This window comes from Patiria miniata, unplaced genomic scaffold, assembly GCF_015706575.1.
Source record: "Patiria miniata isolate m_02_andy unplaced genomic scaffold, ASM1570657v1 HiC_scaffold_7, whole genome shotgun sequence".
In the NCBI taxonomy this organism is placed as follows: domain Eukaryota; kingdom Metazoa; phylum Echinodermata; class Asteroidea; order Valvatida; family Asterinidae; genus Patiria; species Patiria miniata.
The window spans coordinates 47,635,127-47,656,710 of record NW_024037074.1 but is presented as its reverse complement, the minus strand read 5'-3'; the positions used below and the strand labels follow the sequence as shown (position 1 = coordinate 47,656,710).

The 21,584-nt window shown below is 40.6% G+C and overlaps 1 protein-coding gene across 2 annotated transcripts in view; it reads left to right on the top strand.

The window, feature by feature from the left end:
* The first annotated feature begins 1,186 nt into the window (after positions 1–1,186).
* Positions 1,187–21,584, top strand: part of LOC119744459 (sterol regulatory element-binding protein cleavage-activating protein-like) — a 32,039-nt gene continuing 11,641 nt past the window's right edge. The window contains exons 1-12 of one of the 2 annotated variants that reach the window (XM_038220393.1): positions 1,187–1,334; positions 10,085–10,309; positions 14,766–14,907; positions 16,070–16,227; positions 16,741–16,940; positions 17,136–17,353; positions 17,999–18,077; positions 18,763–18,889; positions 19,654–19,766; positions 20,253–20,347; positions 20,862–20,960; positions 21,198–21,452. In XM_038220393.1, coding sequence (XP_038076321.1) covers positions 10,191–10,309; positions 14,766–14,907; positions 16,070–16,227; positions 16,741–16,940; positions 17,136–17,353; positions 17,999–18,077; positions 18,763–18,889; positions 19,654–19,766; positions 20,253–20,347; positions 20,862–20,960; positions 21,198–21,452 — 1,605 coding nt within the window. In that variant the 5' untranslated portion in view covers positions 1,187–1,334; positions 10,085–10,190. Of the gene's footprint in view, positions 1,335–7,587; positions 8,489–10,084; positions 10,310–14,765; positions 14,908–16,069; positions 16,228–16,740; positions 16,941–17,135; positions 17,354–17,998; positions 18,078–18,762; positions 18,890–19,653; positions 19,767–20,252; positions 20,348–20,861; positions 20,961–21,197; positions 21,453–21,584 lie in introns of those variants that run through there. The other variant, XM_038220392.1, reaches the window with a different exon arrangement.

Here is a 21,584-nt window from a genome sequence, read left to right as displayed (position 1 = left end):
CTTTAAAGATTTTATCCGTCGCGAGGGGGGGGGGGGGGCAAGGGGGGGCACTTGCCCCCCCCCCTGGAAAAGCAACAAAAAAAAAAAAAAAGGAAGAAAAGAAAAAAAAAAAAAAGAGGCGCGAAGACAAAGTGGTGTAAATGTAATGAGTTGGGGGGGGGGGCAAAATGTCCCTGCCCCCCTCTAAAACTGATAAATCGAAAATGTGTTGAGAAATACAAGCATTTTTTGGCAAAAAAAATTTTGCCCCCCTCTAGAAAAAATCCTGGCGACGCCCATGCCCAACATGGAGGAATAAAATTACTGGTGCTAATTAAAACAAACTAATAATTCATCCATGCTTATTACTAAAATATATATATATATGTTACCTTTAATAGGCAAGGGAATAGCTTAGTGTGGGAGGGGGGCACATGGATGAAGGAAATACACTAATGCGAGTGCGAAGCGCGCGAAGCCCTAAGAGCCCAGAAACAATTGGATTCTAGACGCAGGGTCTGTGGTGCGATCTGAGACAATGTCTGACCACTAAATGTAAAACCATTTATTTGTTTTGAAATAATTTTCGCTCTTGGAGTTATTGAATCAGCTTTTCTGAGCAATAGAATCATTATACATGTAGTTGGCTATTTTTATTCGGGGACGAAAAAAGTGGGGGGGGGGACAAACGATATGATATCCCTTCCCACTTTAAAAAGTGAGGGAGGGGGAACCCCGCCCCGTCCCCCACCGATTGACGCCCATGATCGAGTGCGCGGCACATGCACATAATCGGTTGCATAATTGACAACTACAATGTATATGTACCGGTACTCGGAAATTGGTAAAAAGCGGAGGATGAAAATAAATTCGGTGTGCGCGCAAAAGCACCAGTAAAGTTGAAGAGCGCCCCCTGCCCACACCAAAACCTCAATATATGGTGGAAGGCGATTTCAGGATTCCTAGAAATAAATAAAAAGATATTGTACGAAATTGATACTGTTCACATTGTTTTAAAAAAGTTCTGTAGGTACTCTCTCAGCGGTAAAACAAAACAAAAAGCAGAAAGTCTGTGGTACATCTTTGGAAATTCACTTTTGTAAACCCCTTTCTTTTCTCATACGGCACCTCCCCTTTTTAATCGCCTCTCGTATGAGAACGCTGGTACTCAGTGTATTCGATGCACTTCAGCGAGTATGTTGTCGGATACCACGTTTATCTTGGTGGCGCCCTTTGAAGTCCCATTTTGCACTTATTTTGTTGATTTGGAAAATGGTGAAGATGACAAGAATTGAACTGAACAAAACGTGATTTTTTCACTCTTCTGTGATTGCGAAAGGACCAGGGTCTAAAACGTAAGTTAGTAGAGATAATACGGTGTTAATTTCAAAGACATTCAGCCATCATTTTATTAACCTTTACGCTGTAGTGAAAGGGACAAACAACCACACATATTAAATTTGTAACACACATCAACTTGCATTGAATGAATGCATTGCATTTGATTTGTAGTACAGTGTTGTGAATTGTGTGGGCAAAACTGGGCGATTGTGAGGGGATAGTGAAGTTAATGACCCCGTTCCTATATGGTGGAATTCAGGGTAATCCTTACTTTTAGGACACCTCTATTTTGTACGAGTTCTGTTCAAAACTGACTTTTGCAGATGACTGTCCAATACCAAAGTGACTTTTGCAGGCTAAAGAAGTCTTTTTTCTTCAGACAAACTCATGTTAGTTATAATTTTGAAAGCACTTTCAAAGAAAATGTGACTTTCCTACCTTTTTTTGCAGTTCGCCATCTTGCTTTTTAAATTTATTTTCTGTTTGTCATCGTCGTCTTTAACCCCTCATAAATCAAAACCCTGCCCTCTTCCTACAAAATCAAACCTGCTGATATTCAAGAGGTGTCATTGCCAAATGTTCGAATGTGTCATGAAATATCAGAATGTCACTTTTGAGTGTCATTTAGTCAGCTGTTTTGGTGAGTCTTTTTAACCTTATATAGGAAAGGGGTCCTAAAAGTAAGGATTACCGAATTCAGCAACCAGAATTAGAAGCTTTTACTGCGGTGGCGTCATGCGGGTGCGCCTCGTCTTCTAAGAATGCTAGCCCAGGTTGGACATGTTGGACGACGTCTTTATTGCATTATGAGTATTGACTGACGTCCAGGGTATAAATTCTACCACCGGAGTCCAACCTGGGCTATAAGAACGTGTGCAGCATGCGTGTATTAACCCTTACTCTCTGAGGGTAGTTTACTGCATGTCAGTTGGTTATGCCAATGCCCTCCAGCTGCAGTTTTTTGGCAGATAACAAGTCTTAACAGTGAAGGCTCCAATTGGCAGGAGTTGGAGGCCCTGGAGGGTGCCTGATACTGACCAGCTGGGGGCACTCACTTTGTTATCAGAGGACTCTCATTGTTCTCTGTGGCATGTATTGGAGTGCCTGTCCAGTTACCCTTGAAATGACATGGCAGATATTGGAGGGCCATGCAAAAAACATAGGAGATTTTCTTGAGGCACATATTGGCATGCGTTGGAGGGTCAAGTAGGGTAAGGGTTAAAGTGTGACACTGTCACGCTTATGCGCATGCTGCACACGTCCTTAGATAGAAGACGAGGCGCACCCGCATTTTTGGTAATCCTTACCTTACACTAAAGGCTAAAGCTGTCTTTGTTCTTCAGATTAACTCATGTTTGTTGTAATTTTGAAACGTACTTTCAAAGAAAAAGTGACTTTCATGACTTTCCCACCTTTTTTGCAGTCAGAGACGTGAGACCTGCACGTTGTAGTTCTCACAACACGCGTGAAAGCCCGAAACAATGAAAGCATGATGCTGATTGGCGAATAGAAAAACTAGAATATTTTTTTTTTATCAATATCAGCCAATCAGCATCAAGCTTTCATTCATCATTGCATCGAGCTTTCAAAGTTGCCATTGTGGTTTTTGACCCTGTTTTCTGCTTTTTCGTTGTTGTCTTTTACCCTGTAATTTCCCTCATAAATCAAAGCCCTGCCCTCTTCACACAAAATGCAACCTGCCAATATTCAAGAAGGTGTCATTACCAGCTGTTCAAATGTGTCAAGAAATATCAGAATGTTCCTTTTAGAGTGTCATTTAGTCAGCTGTTTTGGTGAGTCTTTTAACCTTATAATACTACGGCAACGGGGTCCTAAAGTTAAAGGGAAAATACAACATTTGCAAACATCAAAAAAATAAAACTACCAAATCATTTTGAAATACCTTGCTGGACTGTTAGTGAATGACAGTGTAAAGCATCCTGTAAAATCATGGCACCTGGTATACTGTCATTTTCAAGAAAAGTGGTATTTTTGTATCAATTTCCAACGCTGATCGGCCGATCAGCGTTGGAAAAAACAGGTTTTTTTAAAATACTGGCCCCAATTGACCATCACACTTGTTTGCAATCGATTACAAACCTATGAACGGGTACGAGCCATCTAGACTGGTTCCCTGACCTTACAATTCCCCAATGTATGTAAACTGCTCTGTTTCTTCTTATATGGAGTCAGGGAACCAGACTTCAGGAAAATGATTGTTTTTCTTGGTTTTTATAGCATTTTCGAACCCAAAACCTCAAAAAAATCAGTGTAACTATATTTGCTATATATTTCCAACCCCCCAATTCCATCTATTTCTGAAAATTACAGCAAAAGCAAATGATGTATATTCCCTTTAAGGATTACCGCATTTTCTTATTCCTATTGGTCAAAGGAGCCCGGACTCCCCGGAGTGCGTGTGTACTACTTGAGGTTGAGCGTGACTGGCGCGCGTGCAAGCCTGGTGCCACTGAAAGAAGATGGCGGCTGCTGGATTTGTCTAGTATAAGAGAACGAAAATTCTTTTTTAACTTTTTGGACTCGCCTAAGTAGATGACAATGACACCATGTTGAATATCTGCAGGGATTGATTTTATGGAAAGAGGGCAGGGTTTTGATTTTTGAGGGAAAGTAAAAATGTTAAAATCCCGATAGCAAAACACAAACTGTTAAAGGGAAAATACAACATTTGCCAACATCGAAAAATAAAACTACCAAGTTGTTACGAAATACCTTACTAGGATATTGGTAAATGACAGTCTAAAGCATCCTGTAAATCATTTTCAAGAAAAATGGTACTTTTGTATACATTTCCAACGGTGATCGGCCGACCACCATTGGAAAAGCCTAACTGTTTTTCAACTACTGATCCAACTTTACCGGGTTTTTTTCAGTCCAAATTTTGTTTGCTATTGGTTGCATGTTCATGAACGGGTGCAGGCCAGCTAGACTGGTTTCCTTACCTTACAATCTTCCGGCATTTTTGTTCACTTCATCCTTAGTGGAGTCAGGGAACCAAACTACTTGAACACTACTTGAACCAGCATTTTTGAACACAAAACTTCAAACATGTCAATGTAACAATATTTGATCTATTAGGCCTATACTAACCCCCCCCCCCCCAAATACAGTAGTTCATTTTTGAAAATTACAGTGAAAGCCAATTACGTACATGCCCTTTAACGCACACACTGAAAAAAAAATGGTGACAGTGCCCAAGCTGGTTTGGTAGACCGTTGTTGATTGGTTGACGAAAAATTTCTATATAGAAGCCAATTTTTGGACTTACCTAATTTTATACTAGCTCCATGCCAAGTACATGTAGATGACACCGTGTTGAATATCCCCAGGATTAATTTTGTGGAAGGAGGGCGGGGTTTAATTTTTGAGGGGAATTACATGAGATTTTAAATCGCATGCTCACTACTGGAAAATCGGTTAAGAAAGTCGTATTTTCTCCAAAAGAGAATTGAGTCAAAGTTAAAAGGAGATTGCCTGAGGTTGCAAATCTAGAATTCCACTTTCTCGCACAAAAAAAATCTCCCCCAAAAGCTGCCTGGGTTGATCCATTATAACTGTTTAAAAATTTGGGAACAGTGGTTTAATGTTATTTTTTTCATGGTAGCCCCGTCAATGTAGGCCATCAGCCTGGAGGTTTGGTCAGTATCAGATCAGGGCACAAATAATTGTTGTTCGCATGTGCAAGATATACCGCCCCTACAGTGGTAACAAGCATTTTGATGGACATTTTGAAAAAAAGGGTGATAAGGCCAAAAAAAAATAATAAGTTGGTCTCTGGTCAGCACGCGCGTCGATTTTGATCATGCGCGTCAATCTTTTTTTTTCCAAAAATGTTCCGCGGTAGCTCCAACAGCGCTCTATTGCCGCACCTCCTCAATTGTTTTTGCCAAAGAGCACCAAGGAATGGGAAATTGCACCAAGGCAAATGATCGAGAGCACCAAGGCAAATTATGGAGGACACCAATGTTCATGAGGACACCAAAAAAGCAAAATAGTACCCCACCTTGACTGTACAATCCAAGCTTGAAGAAAAAAAAAAAAAAAAAAAAAAATAGCCGTGTCCCCGCGTCAATTCCGGAACTTTGGTCTGACCAGAGACCAATTTTTTTTTTTTTTTGGCCTAACACCCAAAAAGCTGCCACCGCTGCAATGCTATCACATATTTTCCAACTCTGGAGGTGTATACCTTGCCAAAAATCGCTATGACAATTATTCCCCTCATTTGATACCGGTGGCCAAAATTTTGGACCGAGGCTGATGGCATAATGGACCACTATAGGCCTACTGGATAGCTTCTGTATCATTAGCTTAAATGTTTTATTGGAAAACATGTGGGAAATGTGGGTGGTTTTTTTTTTTGGACTTTAAAATTGGTTTAAGTTCAAACAAGCACCGCTATCATGCAGCCTTGTATGTTGCTTAGGGAGATTACTCTCTGAAGATAATTGATAGGGTTATATTTACTCATTGTCTGCATCTGTACATTTGTAGAAACTGCGACTCCAAAACAAACATCATTTCAAGGTGTCTTGGTTGATAATTTACACGTGTGCAGACACGTTTGTGAAGACAGAATGCAGTGTCCAGACTGGGAACGTTTTGAATTCTTTTTGAAAACATTTTGAAATTATTTTTCTCGACTCCCCTTGACTTCGTACACAATCACCAAAGTGGTATCAAGGTACTGCATTCTTTATAATACAGCTTATACAAACATAGTTAATTTGAAGAAAAAAGACTGCTTTAGCCTGCAAAAAGTCCTTTGTTGGACCTCCGAATTATCCAAAGAATAATTCAGGAACTTTTTGCATCACAGCATAATAGTGTTCTTTTGAGAAAAACACAGCTTCGAATAAGGCTTGTGCACATTACGTTTTTTTCAAGGACTGAGCATAAAATACCGGTAGGCCCCCCCCCCCCAAACAAAAAGCCCACATATGAAAAAGAAAAATTCCAAGATTTTGACTTCTGCTGGTATTTATACATGTGCAATTACAATGTTGATTTTATTGCTTTGTTTAGTTTCTGTGAAAAATTGGTGCTTTGTTACACAGGAAAAAGATACTTTTTTGTTATTGCGTTTTTGTTTCTCTTTATTTTTGGCTTCAGGGTGTGCATTTACACACAAGATTTTATGATATGAGCCCGAGGTGTCTGTTTGTTGTTTTGTTATTATTTTATGTGCCTTTCCCTGTATGTAATTCAACTGCACCACATTATGGGTTGAAGTTGTACATGTATAAGGGCGGCCTCAAGTCTACCTGCAATGGATCGATCCAGTAAGCTCCGCCCAGTGCGCACGTGGGCAAATTAACACGTGCTCCTCTCCAATGCCATGCTGCATTTTCCTTCCGCGCGCATCATACGCGCGTGCACGCATGTCGGCCTTTAGTGCACGCACGTCGGACATAAATCACGGCTGTGATTGGTCAGAACACCATGGGGTGGTGCTTACTGGATCGGTCCTTTAGCTTAAACCGTGACGGAACAAGCAACAACTCGACACAAAAAATCGCAACCATGCTCACGTCACCCACGACGTAATTGACTTTGTACACAATCACCAAAGTGGTATCAAGGTACTGCTTTCTTTATAATACAGCTTATTCTTTCTATTGTCAATTGAAATTTGTAGGAAATAAAAAAAAATCATTCATTTACTTGGGTGGGACTTTAACCTATAACCTGCCTACTAATGAAGAAATTGCATTACTCAAACCACAAAATTAATCCTAACGCCCGAAGGCCCTCTTTGCTAGGAACCATCCTCAATCCACCAAAATCCTCCAAACGTTTGCACAAGTTTATGTTCAAATGAAGGATACCCACAGCCTCATCCTTCAAAATCCTCCAACAGCCCTGCCTCTCAAAACGCATTCAGCATCAATCCTCCAAAATCCTCCTCTTCTTCAAATGCCATTCATCCTCAATCCTCCAAAATTAACCAAATACTGCCAATGTACATGTGCCCCCAATCCTCCAAAATCCTCCAAAATTACCCGGAGGACTTTGGAGGATTGAGGAAGGTTAGTGTTAATCAGGAGTTTTACTATATATCGCAGGGATGACATTTGGTGTCCAGGCTACCTACTATAGACTAATGCCCCTGGAGGCATTACGAAATCCCCCCTTCCTACCTTTGCTACAATTTTGGTACTGAGTAGACACCCTCCCCTCCCCCCTCCAGGGTTCCTACACCCAAAGGTCACCAGAGTACAATCACCGAGTGTTCGATGTCCACCTCCAATAACGATAACGCTTCAGCTTAGCCGGCTAGACAGATAAAGAAAGTCCCTCGTTTTTATGAAATTGCCCAATACAGTCTGGTTAGTATCAGATCCTTGATCAATATTATCGCTATCTATTGTTCTTCGTCCCCTTGAAGCGTTTGTAATTCCACTATCTAGTCCAGTGTTATCTCTCCTAATTCAGCATTGTGCAAGTACAACATTATGGCGCAATAATCCCAAAACTCAAGTACAGTTTATTTTAACTGGCCCGGGGGGGCTGTGATCTAGTTGTGGTTTCGTATCCGTATCGCAAACACCTCCATAATCTGGTGTGCTCTCTGTACAGCACACATGCATGTAGCGACCAATGTGACAGAGTCAACTATTTGAGGCAGGATTGTGTTTCCTGTAGTCTTGTGCTCCACGTTTGAGGCACCACATCACTGACAGTTTTGGAGCGCTTTCGTGGGAACTTCACAGGGTTTTGTTCCGAAGTTTGTGTTTTTATGCTTGGCACCTCTCGTTCTTCTGTGTGCTTGTAAAAGTTTGCTTCAAATCACAAGTATTGAACTCGGGAATCGTCCATAAGTTGTCCAAGTTGTGCGTGACATCGTTGATTGTGGTTCAAGTGGGGAAAACGTACATTTTCTGCTGAACTTTTGATGTGGTCCTTTGACTCCTAGAGAAAAATCCCGTTAGTCATCTGCTGGTTTTCTTGAGCTGAACTTTTCTGCCTTCCAAAAGAGAGATAGATGAATCACTACACTGCACTTCCAAGCCATTACCTTGTTCAGTTCGTTCACGGTCGTAGAAGTAGTTGGATTTGCTGTATGGATTCTGTGACGATTGGTAACAATGGTTGAAATTTGGCGTCAATTGATATTGGTCAGTAGGAAACTGACCAATAAATACTCAAGGTATTGTGACAGTTAGGTAGTTTGGTTTTGAAATATCTAATTTGATTTTGTAAAATTACCATTTATTTAGGTACATGTAAGGTCTGTGGTATGATGTTGTTCTTCACTAGTGCATGTGCTGTAGTAGAACTAAGTACATTCTTGAAGTTGATACATTTTAGTTTTTTATAAATTCCAAGTATTCTCATAATGTTTGCAATACTGATTGTATCTGAGATGGTTCATGTTATACTCATTGCCTTGATTTTACTGAAACCACAAACAACACTTGAGTGTTCCAACTGTTTGTGGTTGAAAGTTAAGTGGATAAACATGGTTTTGAAGAGCTACCTGTGAATGTGAAATCCTTCAGAAAAAAAATGAAGAGAATTCAACAATTCTCTTTTGGAAAATATTCTCCCAAATTTTGCAGAAAATATACCGGTACCACTGTGTATTGTGTGGACAAACAGGGGGTGAAATTACGGTCAGACGTGGGACGTTCACGGACCATTAATCATATAGAACAGAATTCGTGCTGCCCATTCTAAGTGCATGCGACAGCTCCAATATATATTGTGCTGGGTTATTTTGTGTCAAGAAGTCTTTATGTCTATTATTGGCTCACTGGACACTGGGAACATGTACATTAGTCTAGATGGAATTATCCCCTTGCACAGCAAGGGTCTACGATATACGAGCAGATTCGGCGATCGATTATGCAAAGCAAGACTGCGTCTTGACCTCGAGATCCTGACCATTCAGCGGGCGCCTTCTATCGGGTCTCCCGTAACCCGGTGTTGTATTACAAAAAACGTGGCATCCAAATTGACCAATCAACAGCTTAGTCCACATTTCTGATCATTATTTTCCAATGGGCTGGCATGCGGGGTCGCATAAAATTTACACGCTACAATATATCAGACGTTCAACTGTGGCTCTGCCCACGTGCATGTCTGATCCCTCAGACTATATACCAGTACATGTGCACTGTGCGCGTGGTCGGAAAATTTCAAGTTGTGTATTGTAAGCATTGTCGTGCCTGAACGCTCATACTTTCAATAGCTTTATTGAGGTGTATACATAAGGCTTGCTGGGTTAATGATCGTAGCACAATTGAGCTCTGAATGTAATGGACTGTTAGGATTCTTGCTTGAATATTGGATATAAGGCCAATTTTAAAAAAGAAACAGTTTCTCATCCCTGCTTGCTTCTATTTTGTCGCCTGCCTCCCTTTTTTTTTAATTCATACATTTGCAATATTTTGTAAACAATATTGTGTATATTGTCTTTTTGTTTGTTTCTAACAAAATTGTAGCTATGTAGGCCTATTGGTAGAAAGGGTAATGGCTCATTTTGTCGCCCACCTCCCATGTTGACTGTTGATTTTATCAGCGCTGACTGATGCTGTTCATCTTAACATCGTCACTCTTAGGTCGCAAACAATTTGGCAACTGATATGTTCCATACAGTCATAGCTCAGATGCAGTTTGCTCCTGAAAAGTCAGTCGCCGACTGTTCTGTGTCATCGCAAAGTCGACCGAGGGCGGCCTTAAAGCTTGAAAAAAAAATTGTTAGGGTGATAACTGGAAAAATATTCATCCTCTTTTCTTTCAGAAAGCAAGTGACTTACACCCCGAGCTACTACACTGAGTACCTGCCCGCGCCCTCGTCTCTGAACGATGCCCGTAAACGACGCGAGACGCGAAGACACGTAGCAGTCATGGTGGTGGAACGACTGAAGTCGTTAGTGGCTGACGCCTTCTACAAGCATGGGCAGTTCTGCAGCGCCCACCCATGGCCCGTCATTGCGTTTGTGTGCGCTGTGATCCTCGTTGCCAGGTAGGTTCACACTGTGCATGCTATTACCCCTGACCATTGGGCTGTGAATCATATCTTTTGAATCTGGTATGTTGAGGCCACTGTTCATATTATCGTCCTGTTAAGTATTCAGCACCATGTAGTTTGTAAATGTAGTTCTTATGTTGCAAATTATTACTCCTTAAGTTTAATGCTGGAAAAACCAAGAAAAACAAAAATGTTCAAGTAGTCTGGTTCCCTGACTCCACTTAATATGAAATGGATCAATGTATACATGTAGATGCCGGAAAATTGTAAGGTACATGTAAGGGAACTAGTCTAGCTGGCCTGCACCCATTCATGAACATATAACCAACCTGAACATCAAGTCATGAATAATTTCTGATACATTTGAGAATAAACATATTTTGCCATTTCTTTATACTGTATTTTCTTTTGTGTTTTCAGGCATTTGTTGCAAGGTTTTAAATCTTATATTTGCAATGATAGCATTAAATGTATTTTCTGAAACGCCAAGTATAATACTCCTCTGCAAAAAAAAGTAAATGAAAGCCTTATATGCTGAACAAAAGTCAGCAGAGTACCAGTCAGAGAGCAATATAAAACATGTACATCACATGATTCTTTGGCTGGTTTCATTTTGCGTACTTGGCCAGTAGCCCCGCGTGATCGACACAGAGAGAAGAGATCTGCACAAGATTTGTCTGACCAGCTGATTTTATGCACCTGTGATATTTACTGTTGTACCAGCAGAAATATACAATATTTTTCTAAAAAAATTGTTGTTGTGATGACTAATAGACGCATGGCAAGATTGTTTATATTATTGGAATTGCGCACAGAATGTTTTTATATTGCGTGAAAACCACGTGTTGAATATGTATTGGGAATCGCCTGTATGTAGATTCTGAAAGCAAATTCCACCCTGAACAACAGTTTAAGAATCTGCGACAGATTTTTTTTTTCTTTTTTAAAATATTATGTGACAAACCACATGTTGAATGTGTTTTATAGATGCGGAAAGGTTGTGGTAAAGTCTTTTTAAAAACATCACGACTTGGCAAATATTACAACAACCAAGATCATATTTTTTTCTTGATAATTCCTTTCCAATACCGCAGCAAGTTTCCCCGATAAATGCCCGGCCATTATACTCAGGAGAATTCCCTTCCTGATCAACAATTGAATGCCAAAAAGCCACATGTTTTGTCGTTCTATTTTTATTGAGCATTACACAACAGGTTTTTTTTTCTTCAGTAAAACCCTCTTCCTGTATGGGGACTGTATTGCATCATATTACCAAAATTGGAAATACCTACTTGATCATTGGAGGGAGCCCAATGATTTCAGTGCGGGTCTAGTGATTCCCCTCAGTGCAGTTGCAATTTTTTCTTAATATGCAACATTTGCAAACATCGGAAAACAAAAGTACCAAATTATTATGAAATATCTAACTTGACTGTAAGAAAATAATAGTCTCAAGCATCCTGTGAAATCATGGCACCTGGGGTGCTGTCATATTCAAGAAAAGTGGAATTTTGGCATCAATTTCCGACGATGGTCGGCCGACCATCGTCAGAAAAAAACTGACTTTGTTCAAATACGGCCCCCAACTATTTACCAAATTTAGTTGGTCCACATTTTGTTTGCAATCGGTTACACATCAGTGAATGGGTGCAAGCCAGCAGTATGAAGTCTGGTTCCCTGACTTGACAATTCCCTGACGTTTGTAAATTGCTCTGTTTTGTCTGAAGTAGTCTCAGGGAACCAGACTACAAGAACAGCATTTTTTTCTTGTTTTTTTTTTCAGCATCCATGAACACAAAACTTTAAATGGGTCAGTGTAACAATATTTGCTATAAAATACTGACCCCCAAATCCACCTACCGGTATTTCTGAAAATTACAGCAAATAAAAAGCAAATGTTTTATATAATATATTACCTTTAATTAAATACTAAAAAAAAGTACCAGAGTTTCATGTAGGATATCAAAAGTCATGCAGCATTAAAAAAACATGTTTTGAAATGTACAGTGCACTTATTGCATACACATTGATTATAGAAAATATTTAAGTTAAAATATTAATATCAAACCAAAATAAAAAATCTTGTGCAAAATTGCATTAGAATTTTCCCTGTTTCTTTTTAGGTCAGCTATTCAAATAAAAAAAATCCAGCTTCAAAAGTTTCTTAACCTTTTGTGTTAATAAGTTTTTTTAGGAGAGCCTGCTATTCCATTTTTTTTCAACATGGGACCTTGAAAAGTTTGATCAAGTGGATTTTTTTCCTGTACTTTATGTTTAATAAGGGAGCCTGAAAAGTTCAAACTAATCAGTAACTTCCCATATATGCAAATAATCAAATTTCACAAAATCCCAAGGCTAAAAACTAGTGCAAAGATCTCACCAACAAGAAAGTCTCATCATGTTAACCCTCCTGCTGTCTTAACAGCCACAGTCAAAAATCAATCCTCTTCCCCTGTCATGCCTTTTACACAGGCTAGTCACCAACAGTCAAATCATATTTCAAGCAAGCACTGTGACTAGTCAAATTCAGTCAGCATACAAAAGCAGACAAGTGGTAGGCACAGCTGACTTATCAATCACCTACAGACAAAGCATAGCTGTATCAAGCTACATAAACAGTCACAGCCAGTCAATCCTGCTTTATGTCAGGGAGCACTGAACAGTTAAAAACCGTCACTTGACTGATTTTGACTGAAATGACAACTAGCTACAGAATGCATAATTGCGTAGGAGAGCTAAGAAGTTTATAAACAGTGCCTGCTATTCCATCTTGAAAAGTTCGATCAAGTGGATTTTTTCCCCTCAAACTTTTTTTTTAACAAGGGACCCCGAAAAGTTCAAACCAATCAGTACCTTCCCATATATGCAAATAATCAAATTTCACGAAATCCCAAGGCCAACAACTAGTGCTAAAATCTCACCAACAATATAAGTCCCATCATTAGCAAACTTAGCTGTTCTCCCCAAAGTTTGCATTGTATTTTTATTGTACATCCCTTCAGTGTAGTACTGATAAGTACTGATGCTTTGATCATGGCATTGGTATTGTATTCTATTTGCTATGACTCACCAAAGCTAACCTAAATGTAAATGGAGCGTCTCCATATAAGTCAACAGTTGGAGCACCACGTGGATTGGTAGAGTGCAAAGTTTAGTGCCTGTTGCCCGAGATACATGAAGTACCCGTACATGAACGTTGCATGCTGCATTCACGTGTAGCAACAAATTTACACTCACGTTGAAGTTTAACAGCTATTAAAATTCTGAATGGGGAAGAGGTGATGACAATTTGTGTGGCAATGTGGAGTGCATTTTGCTCTAAAAAAGTAATAAAAATAAAGTCGAAAAAGTGTTCATTTATTTGCCAGACTTGATTGCTTTACAAACGACGAAATGCCGAATGAACAAAATTAATAAAGTTATTAAAATTTATTTACTCGCACATTATTGCAAATGTGTGTTCCTGAAAGTGGCTAGTTCTAGTTAATGAACAGACTTGTAAGCCTATGTACATATTTATTTACACATGCTGCATCCTTTGTGGTTTTTCAGTCGATTACGCCCTTACATACATATTATAGTGTTTAAAATAGTGCATCGACTCGTTGAAAAAACACTACACGTGCTGGTAATTGAATACTGGTTCAATAATCAACAGCGTACACGGCATTTTGTGTGAGATAATCAGGTTTCTGATATGCCTGTATAATTTTATTTTTATTTGACTTGATAAATATTTTTCCATTAGAATGTAAATCTTTTTAAAGTGAACTAATGTTAATTTTGATCATTCATGTTGTTGCATACAAGTACAAAATTGATACTAAACACTGTGGCCCCTAAAAAATGGAGCGGCATACTTCCACTACTTTGAGACTCAAACCACCTGTACCAATGGATGGAGAATCTTTTCATACCAAGATCTCCGATTCGGTCTGGTAGTTTTTGCTGCAGAGTCTATTTCGTGAAGCACACATCTTTCATGAGGGTATTATTACATAACAATTAACCCCTCTATCTAATTAGGATAGGCGCAGTTTAGTTATGCATCCAGACAAAATGACTCCTGACCTTGTTTCACAAAATAGGCTCTAGAACAGAAACTACTGGACCGAATCGGGCGATCTTTGTATAATTTTTTTTTGAACAGAATTCCTGATGCAGTGGTATAGGTTGTTTGAGTCTCAAGAGAGCGGAAGTACATTGTTCTGGGGGTTTTTTTGTTGGGGGGGGGGGGGGGGGGGTGGGCCCACCCTGCATATACATGTATCAATATTGTAGAGGACAGATGAATATTTATGTCATCAAAACCTGTAGCAACCACACCCTACCCCTAATTGAGTGGAAACCCATTACTTCTCACACCCCTCTAAATTTATTTCAAGTAAATAGAACTACCACATTCCATTAACCTATGACAATAATTTTGTTGTTATCCCACCCTTCATAGCTACCCCGTGGCCAACCTCCCCATGCCCGGTACCGCCCCCATGGAGTTCTCATCCACGGTCCAGGGCTTCAGTGTACCCCTACAGCGCTCCAAAGGACCCATTCAAGACCCTGGGGTGGAGGGCATCGTGGCCCCTAGATGGGTAAGTCGGGGGAGGGGGGAAGTTAGCCAAAGTGGTAGCTGAACATCTTATGGACACGCTGTTTGTCCGTGCACAAATACCCGGTCAATGGTTAAAAATGAGTCGGTACCATTTATTGTACAATTCTAGGCTTTTATTTTTGGTACTCCTAACATTGAGTGGAGTGTGGAGTTGGAGTACTGTGCCTCATGGTCTGGAGCATTGAACTCATGGTCTGCAGGTAATTCTGCTGGTTGTGGGTTCGATTCCAGCCTGGGGTTATGGTGTGTGAGTCCTTGGGCAAGGTACTTTGTCACTTGTTGCTTCTCTCCACCCAGGCGAAAATGGGTACCTGTGAGGGCAGAGACGGTTATTTTGATTGATTTTAGCTGCCTTGCACCAAAATGACTGCTGAAAAATACTCCCCAATTATTATTGTTAGTGCAAACATATGTACAAAGAAGCATGCATTCAACTTAAGTAACTTGAATACCCTGTGTTTTTTATATGGAGCAGGTTTGGCTAAGGCAAGTGCTTGGCTAGACGTTCGACTCTCCCCCCCCCCCCAACCCACCCACCCAACATGAATAGACTGATAAGAATCCATGCTACCTATGCCCGCGTTATCGCTCATGATCATTCATGTGACATTACAAGCATCGCGACCCGGACTCCCAACATTCATTGTTTGCTGGCCCTTGGACTGTCTGGCACAGATAAGACCGAACGGCAAACATAGCCAAGGTCATAAAAAACAGTTTTCCATCAGTTAATTTTAATGAACGCTCTCTAATCCACAAAATCCAACGGCTAGTTTTCCTTTGATTTGAGGATATGAGGACAATTGAATCATGTCGTTGTGTGAATTTTAGATTTTCCGAAGTGAAAATGAGAATGCAACTGCCAAGCATTCCAAACATAATCCGATTTTTTTTTTCTAGTGGAAATGTTTTACTTTCCACTTTGGTGGATTTATACCGTTTTAATATTATTTTGGAAAGTACATTACATTTGTAGTGATGCCTCAACGGAAAGGATTTTTTTCCAGATACCAAGTGTTCTCAGCATACTTTTTGAGTCCTTTGCAACAAATTTTTTTTTAGCTCTAAAGAAATTTTAAAACTTTGAATTTCTGTCACCATCCAATTTTTACACTTTTTTTTTAATTTTTTTTTTTTTACAGTTTTCGGGTCCACCAGTCGGCTTCATCCAGCAGTTTGTCATCAATGCGACTGTGTCACCATGGCAACGGGGTTTAATTCCGGAAGATGCGTTCCGTGCTCCTTTGTCCAAGGCATTTGAACTCCGGAGGGACATCGAGGAGTTTGAAACCACAGCAGGGTAATTGGGGTTTTTCCTGCTCTTTCAGCAGCTACTGTTTTTGAAAAAGGCTTTATAATTTATTTCAGTTGAACAAAGAAATTGACTGGAGAGGGGTTTGAACCTGCGTACTCCGGATTTGCCATTCCGGTGCTCTACCAACCCAAGGGAGGGGGGGGGCTCGGGGCTTGCAACCCCCCCCCCCCCCCCAAGAGATTGTCAATATTTTTTTTTTTTTTTTTTTTTTTGGTCATTTTTAAAATTAATTTCCAAGATTTGCTCTTGGTGATATGTATGTGGCCTATTTTCGAGTTGTGTAATAGGGGTGTAAGTGGCGCCACCAATGTCAAATAGCCCGCCTTCCAAAAAATATACCCGTTTTTTTTCTGTCTACCCCTGTCAACTCGACGGTCGAATGGTAAGGCATCGGAGCTTGAAGCAGGAGGTTGTTTTACCAGAGGACTTTCAAGAACTTGCAACAGACCCGACTCTATCCTTACAATCTCAAATAACTTCATTGCTCTCTTTGTCCAGGAAATCAGTGCGGAGCTTTTGCCTGTACGTGATGGAGCCGGCCGATGATTGCAAGGAGGTCCTGCCCAGGCATAACTGCCTCATGGTCTCGCCGGCCAACGTGTGGGGCGACAACGCCGAGAAGTTCCGCCAAGACGCGAAGCTGGTTAACTCCATCTTTGAGACGCAGGGGAGCATGGAGGCTATGCCGAGCATCAAAGGTAAAATGAAGCATTAGGTTCCTCTTTAATCAACCCCAACCCTCTTCTATACTCCAAAATCCTCCCGGTGGTTTTGGTGGATTTTTGAGGATTGAGGCTGAAAGGCAAACACGTGTCGGTTAACTTTGGAGGTTGCATTGTGACGAGACAGAATTTCATTGCCGAATGTTTTCTTCTGTTTTTTTTTTCTTGCAGATCTTCTGTTTGGGGTTCCGTCTAAGTACACCGGCATCAATCGCTTCTACATGCGCAGTCGTCAGCGCCAGATATCCTTCGCCATCACATTAGTCTTGCAGACTTACGACCAGACGTTTGTCGACGGTCTGAAGGCTCACTTGCTGCTCCGGCACGGTGCAGGGAATGTACAGCAAGAGGACAAGGAAAGGGAACAGATCGTTCATATTTATTACCAGGTACCGAGAATTTTTTTTTTCAAGAGTCAATAAAAAATTGTCCATCAATGAGGCATAATTTCTTTTCACATTGATTTGTGATTACATTTCCCACCACTGTAATCGAATTTGAATTGACGAACCCTAAACCTTCCCAAATCCTCCAGAATCCTCTTTGCAAAAATGGAGGATTTTGCAGGATTGAGGCTATATGGCAAAAATGTGTGGCTGATTTTGGAGGATGCACTTTTGTGTCAAGGTCTTGGGCTGGACCTTGTGTTGTTTATGCTCAGCCATGCATAAATAGAAGCCTAGATTATACTTGAAATCCTCCGCACTGCTCCAAGATGTCACTGGCCCTGCCTTACCATATTGATAGTGATTGCAAGAGTTTTTGTTTCGGGATTGAGGCAGTGGTCACCCCTCCAAGGACCAGATTCAGAAATAAGGGGAGCATTTTACAGGATTTTGGAGGTTTACTTCAGATTTAAACATCACATGGAATGGGCCTCTGGACTTTGATTTTGATTTCTTTTATTTTTTTGCTTATATGCACATTTCTTTTATTTTTTTGATGACTTGTTTAATTTTTTTGCTTATATGCACATTGAAACTTTTTCCAATTGTGAGTTATTGAAACTTTTCCCTTTCACTTTTCCCTCTCAGGATGAGAAAGGTCTTCTTGAATTGTCTCCCTTGATCATCATCTACGTCTTGCTGCTTCTCTACATCTACTTCTCAATCAGTAAGAAAATTTGAAGAACTTCGAGCACTAGATTTTTGTCGAAAGTTGGCAACTTCTTTAAAGGGAAATTTTTGATGTGTATAAGGATTGTTCCAAAATGGAACGCTAATCAAGTTTTAAAGGGAATATACAACATTTGCAAACATCGAAAAATAAAACTACCAAGTTTTTGCAAAATACCTTACGAGGATGTTGGTAAATTACAGTCTAAAGCATCCTGTAAAATTATGGCACCAGGTGTAAAGTCATTTTCAAGAAAATTGTATTTTTGTATACATTTCCAACAGTGGTCAGCCGACCACCATTGGAAAAACCTAACTATTTTTCAACTACTGCTCCAAATTTACCTTTTTTTCAGTCCAAATTTTGTTTGCTATTTGTTACATGTTCATTAACGGGTGCAGAGCAGCTAGACTGGTTGCCTTACCTTACAATTTTCTGGCATCTATAAATTGATCCATTTTATCTTTAGTGGAGTCAGGGAACCAGACAACTTGAACATTTTTGTTGTCCTTGGTTTTCCAGCATTTTCGAACACAAAATTTCAAACATATCAGTGTAACAATATTTAATCTATTATAATAACCCCTCAAATAGTTCATTTCTGAAAATTACAGCAAAAGCCAATGATGTACATTCCCTTTAACTTTCACAATGTATGTTTGCGTGTTTTTTTTCCTCCTAGGTAAGATTGAGATGGTAGAGTCCAAGTGGGGTATGGCGTTTGCTGCAGTCATTATGATCATGTCTTCTCTCTCTATGTCTGTCGGGATCTGTCTCGTGTTTGGCCTCACCCCCTCCCTCAATGGCAGGTAAGATGTGACCCGTCTGCTTCTGTTAGTCCTAACACCCCTTCCCCCACCCGTACCCCCTCCACCCACCCCCTCCCACCCATCCCCCACCCCCTATGGTCGAATGGTTATGGTTTCTGCCATGTGTGGTGGTATGTGAGTATGAGCCCATTAAGAATCATGTCATTTGTGTCCATGGGCAAGACGCTTGACTACGATTGCCCACCCCCAGGAGTATAATGAACTGAGGATAGAAATCAGGTGGCACTAATCTCAAGCTGCTGCATAACACTGATCTCATGGCTTGATGATCAAGGGTAGTAATTACGAAGCCTAAGTGTAGTGTCGCGTGGTGATGTTAAAAAGTAAAGGGGCGAACCTGTATTCACAGGAACGGAGTGCCCGTCTCTCTTTCGTTAGCGATTGGGCCAGACTGGAGTCCATGAAATGCTGCTGAGGGGGGATCGCCACACCTCCTCCACAGCGAGTCTGTTACCTTCCCAGCATCGAACAATGCCGGTACCCATTTAACACCTGGGTTGAGAGGAGTAATTGAGGTAAAGTGCCTTACTCAAGGGCACAACACGCATGGCCACGGTGGGGCTCGAACCCACAACCTCACGATCATGAATCCTGTGCTCCACTGCTAGACCACACGTGCCCCACTGGTGATGTTATATGTTAGGCAATAATCGTTTTGACCGAAAAACAGTTTTTATTAAAATATAGTTGCTGTTACTTGTAGAGTTTGTCACAATTTTTTTTCTTTTTTTCTCTCCAAACAGTGAGATTTTCCCATACCTTGTTATCATCATCGGTTTAGAGAACATCCTCGTCTTCACCAAGTCTGTAGTCTCCACTCCAGTCCACCTGGCCGTCAACATCAGGATTGCGCAGGGTGAGGCTAAGGATAGTGGCAGTATTTACTCGGAGTAACGGCTGGTTCAAAGAATAATTTCAATTGAATTACAAACCAGCTACTAAAGAAAGTTTCCAAAAATGTGTCACTTGACACATCTTTGGAAATGACCTTCTTCGATTGTTTTCTTCAACATGACAGCATGCCAGAAGGAATAATTTCACAGGGAGTTCAGTGTCTTTACTTTCTTTAAACCAAGTACGCTTTTTAACAATAAATTGGATGGTCACTTTTTGGATAGCTGCAAATGGTCCACTCTACCTAAGTGCTTGTTCAGGTAAGACGTGATCTGCGCTAGTAAGCAGGAGGTTGTGGGTGCAAGTCCCACCCAAGCAAGCTTGTGAATTGTTTTCTTGCAAACTCTCTAATAGCAAAGACTATGCAATGCTTATAAACTTGAATGGGTGAAAAAAAAAATCAGATTATTGAATTTACAGTCATCCATTTTTGTTGTTGTTCTCGCAGGTTTGAGCAAAGAGGGCTGGTCCATCACTAAGAACCTGTGTGCGGAGTTGGTGGTGGTCTTCATTGGTTTCTTCACTTTTGTTCCCGCAATTCAGGTATTTACAAAGCTTTGTAAAGGCCAATGTTCATCACATGGAACAATGTCACACGATTTTGTAAATACACACAAACAAATGAGTGTGTTTTCAATTGCACGGCTTTGTCGCGCGACTTATCGGGTGACCTGTTTGAATCAAATTTGAAGTGATTTTTTCACTCGACACAAAACGCCTCATATGTCTTTCACATAGACCCTGCTGCACCTGGAAAGTGATTTTTTTTGCAAAAGATCGCACGAGATATTGTGTATATATTTGTTCACACACAAGCATTTACGACATTACTGCGCGATAAAGTTGATGCGACAAAATCTCGCATGAGTAAATAGACTTAATCCCTGCCAACCTTTGGTTTGCATATATTTTCAAGTGTGACCAAGATTGACTGAGTTATCATTGCCACTTTTAAAACCAATTGTTGTGACTTGTCCCCACCTGCTTTGCACAAAATTTGTAAGTAAACCCTTCTGTAAATTTTGATTTCTTTATATTCCCTCTTTTTTTTCCCCAGGAATTTTGTGTCTTTGCCTTGGTGGGCCTTCTGACTGACTTCTTCCTTCAGATGTTTTATTTTGTCCCGGTTCTGTCCGTTGACATCCGAAGAATGGAGGTACGTTAAAAATGTTGAGAAAGAACATTTTATAATTTTCCTTTGACTAATCTCTGGAGTCGTACTGAATGACTACAACATTGGTCTTTTGACGTAGTCTCTCCTAACTGTTTCAAATGCTATACTTTCCATGCTCGTAGTTCCCATCTTACAAAGAATTTGGTCAAGCATAACTCGGAAAGCAAGTCTGAAATAGCTGTTGGTCTAAACTACTACTGATCATTGGTTCATTCTTAGCTATCGGATCTGAGCCGCAACAGCGTCCGGCAAGAACTTGCCGCGGCAGCCAACGCGGAGGCAGAACGACCCCTGACCCCGACCCAAGGCCGTCACATGACCCGCTCCAAGTCAGCCCCCAGGTCGCTGAACAAGCTGGGCTACCGCTCGACACAGACCCCACTGCCGCTGCACACGACCAGAAGCCGCATCCCGCGCCGGCTGAGGTTCATCTATTTCTGGGCCAGCACCAGACTGATGCAGAGACTAATTATGGTAAGTGTTTCATTAGTTTCATAAGTTAGTATTGTCTATATTTAGAAAATGTAGTTGTGATTCCAGGAGATTTTAGAGGTACCAGAGGTATGGTATTTTTGGTCTATTATAATATTTGTATTCCTGCCAGAT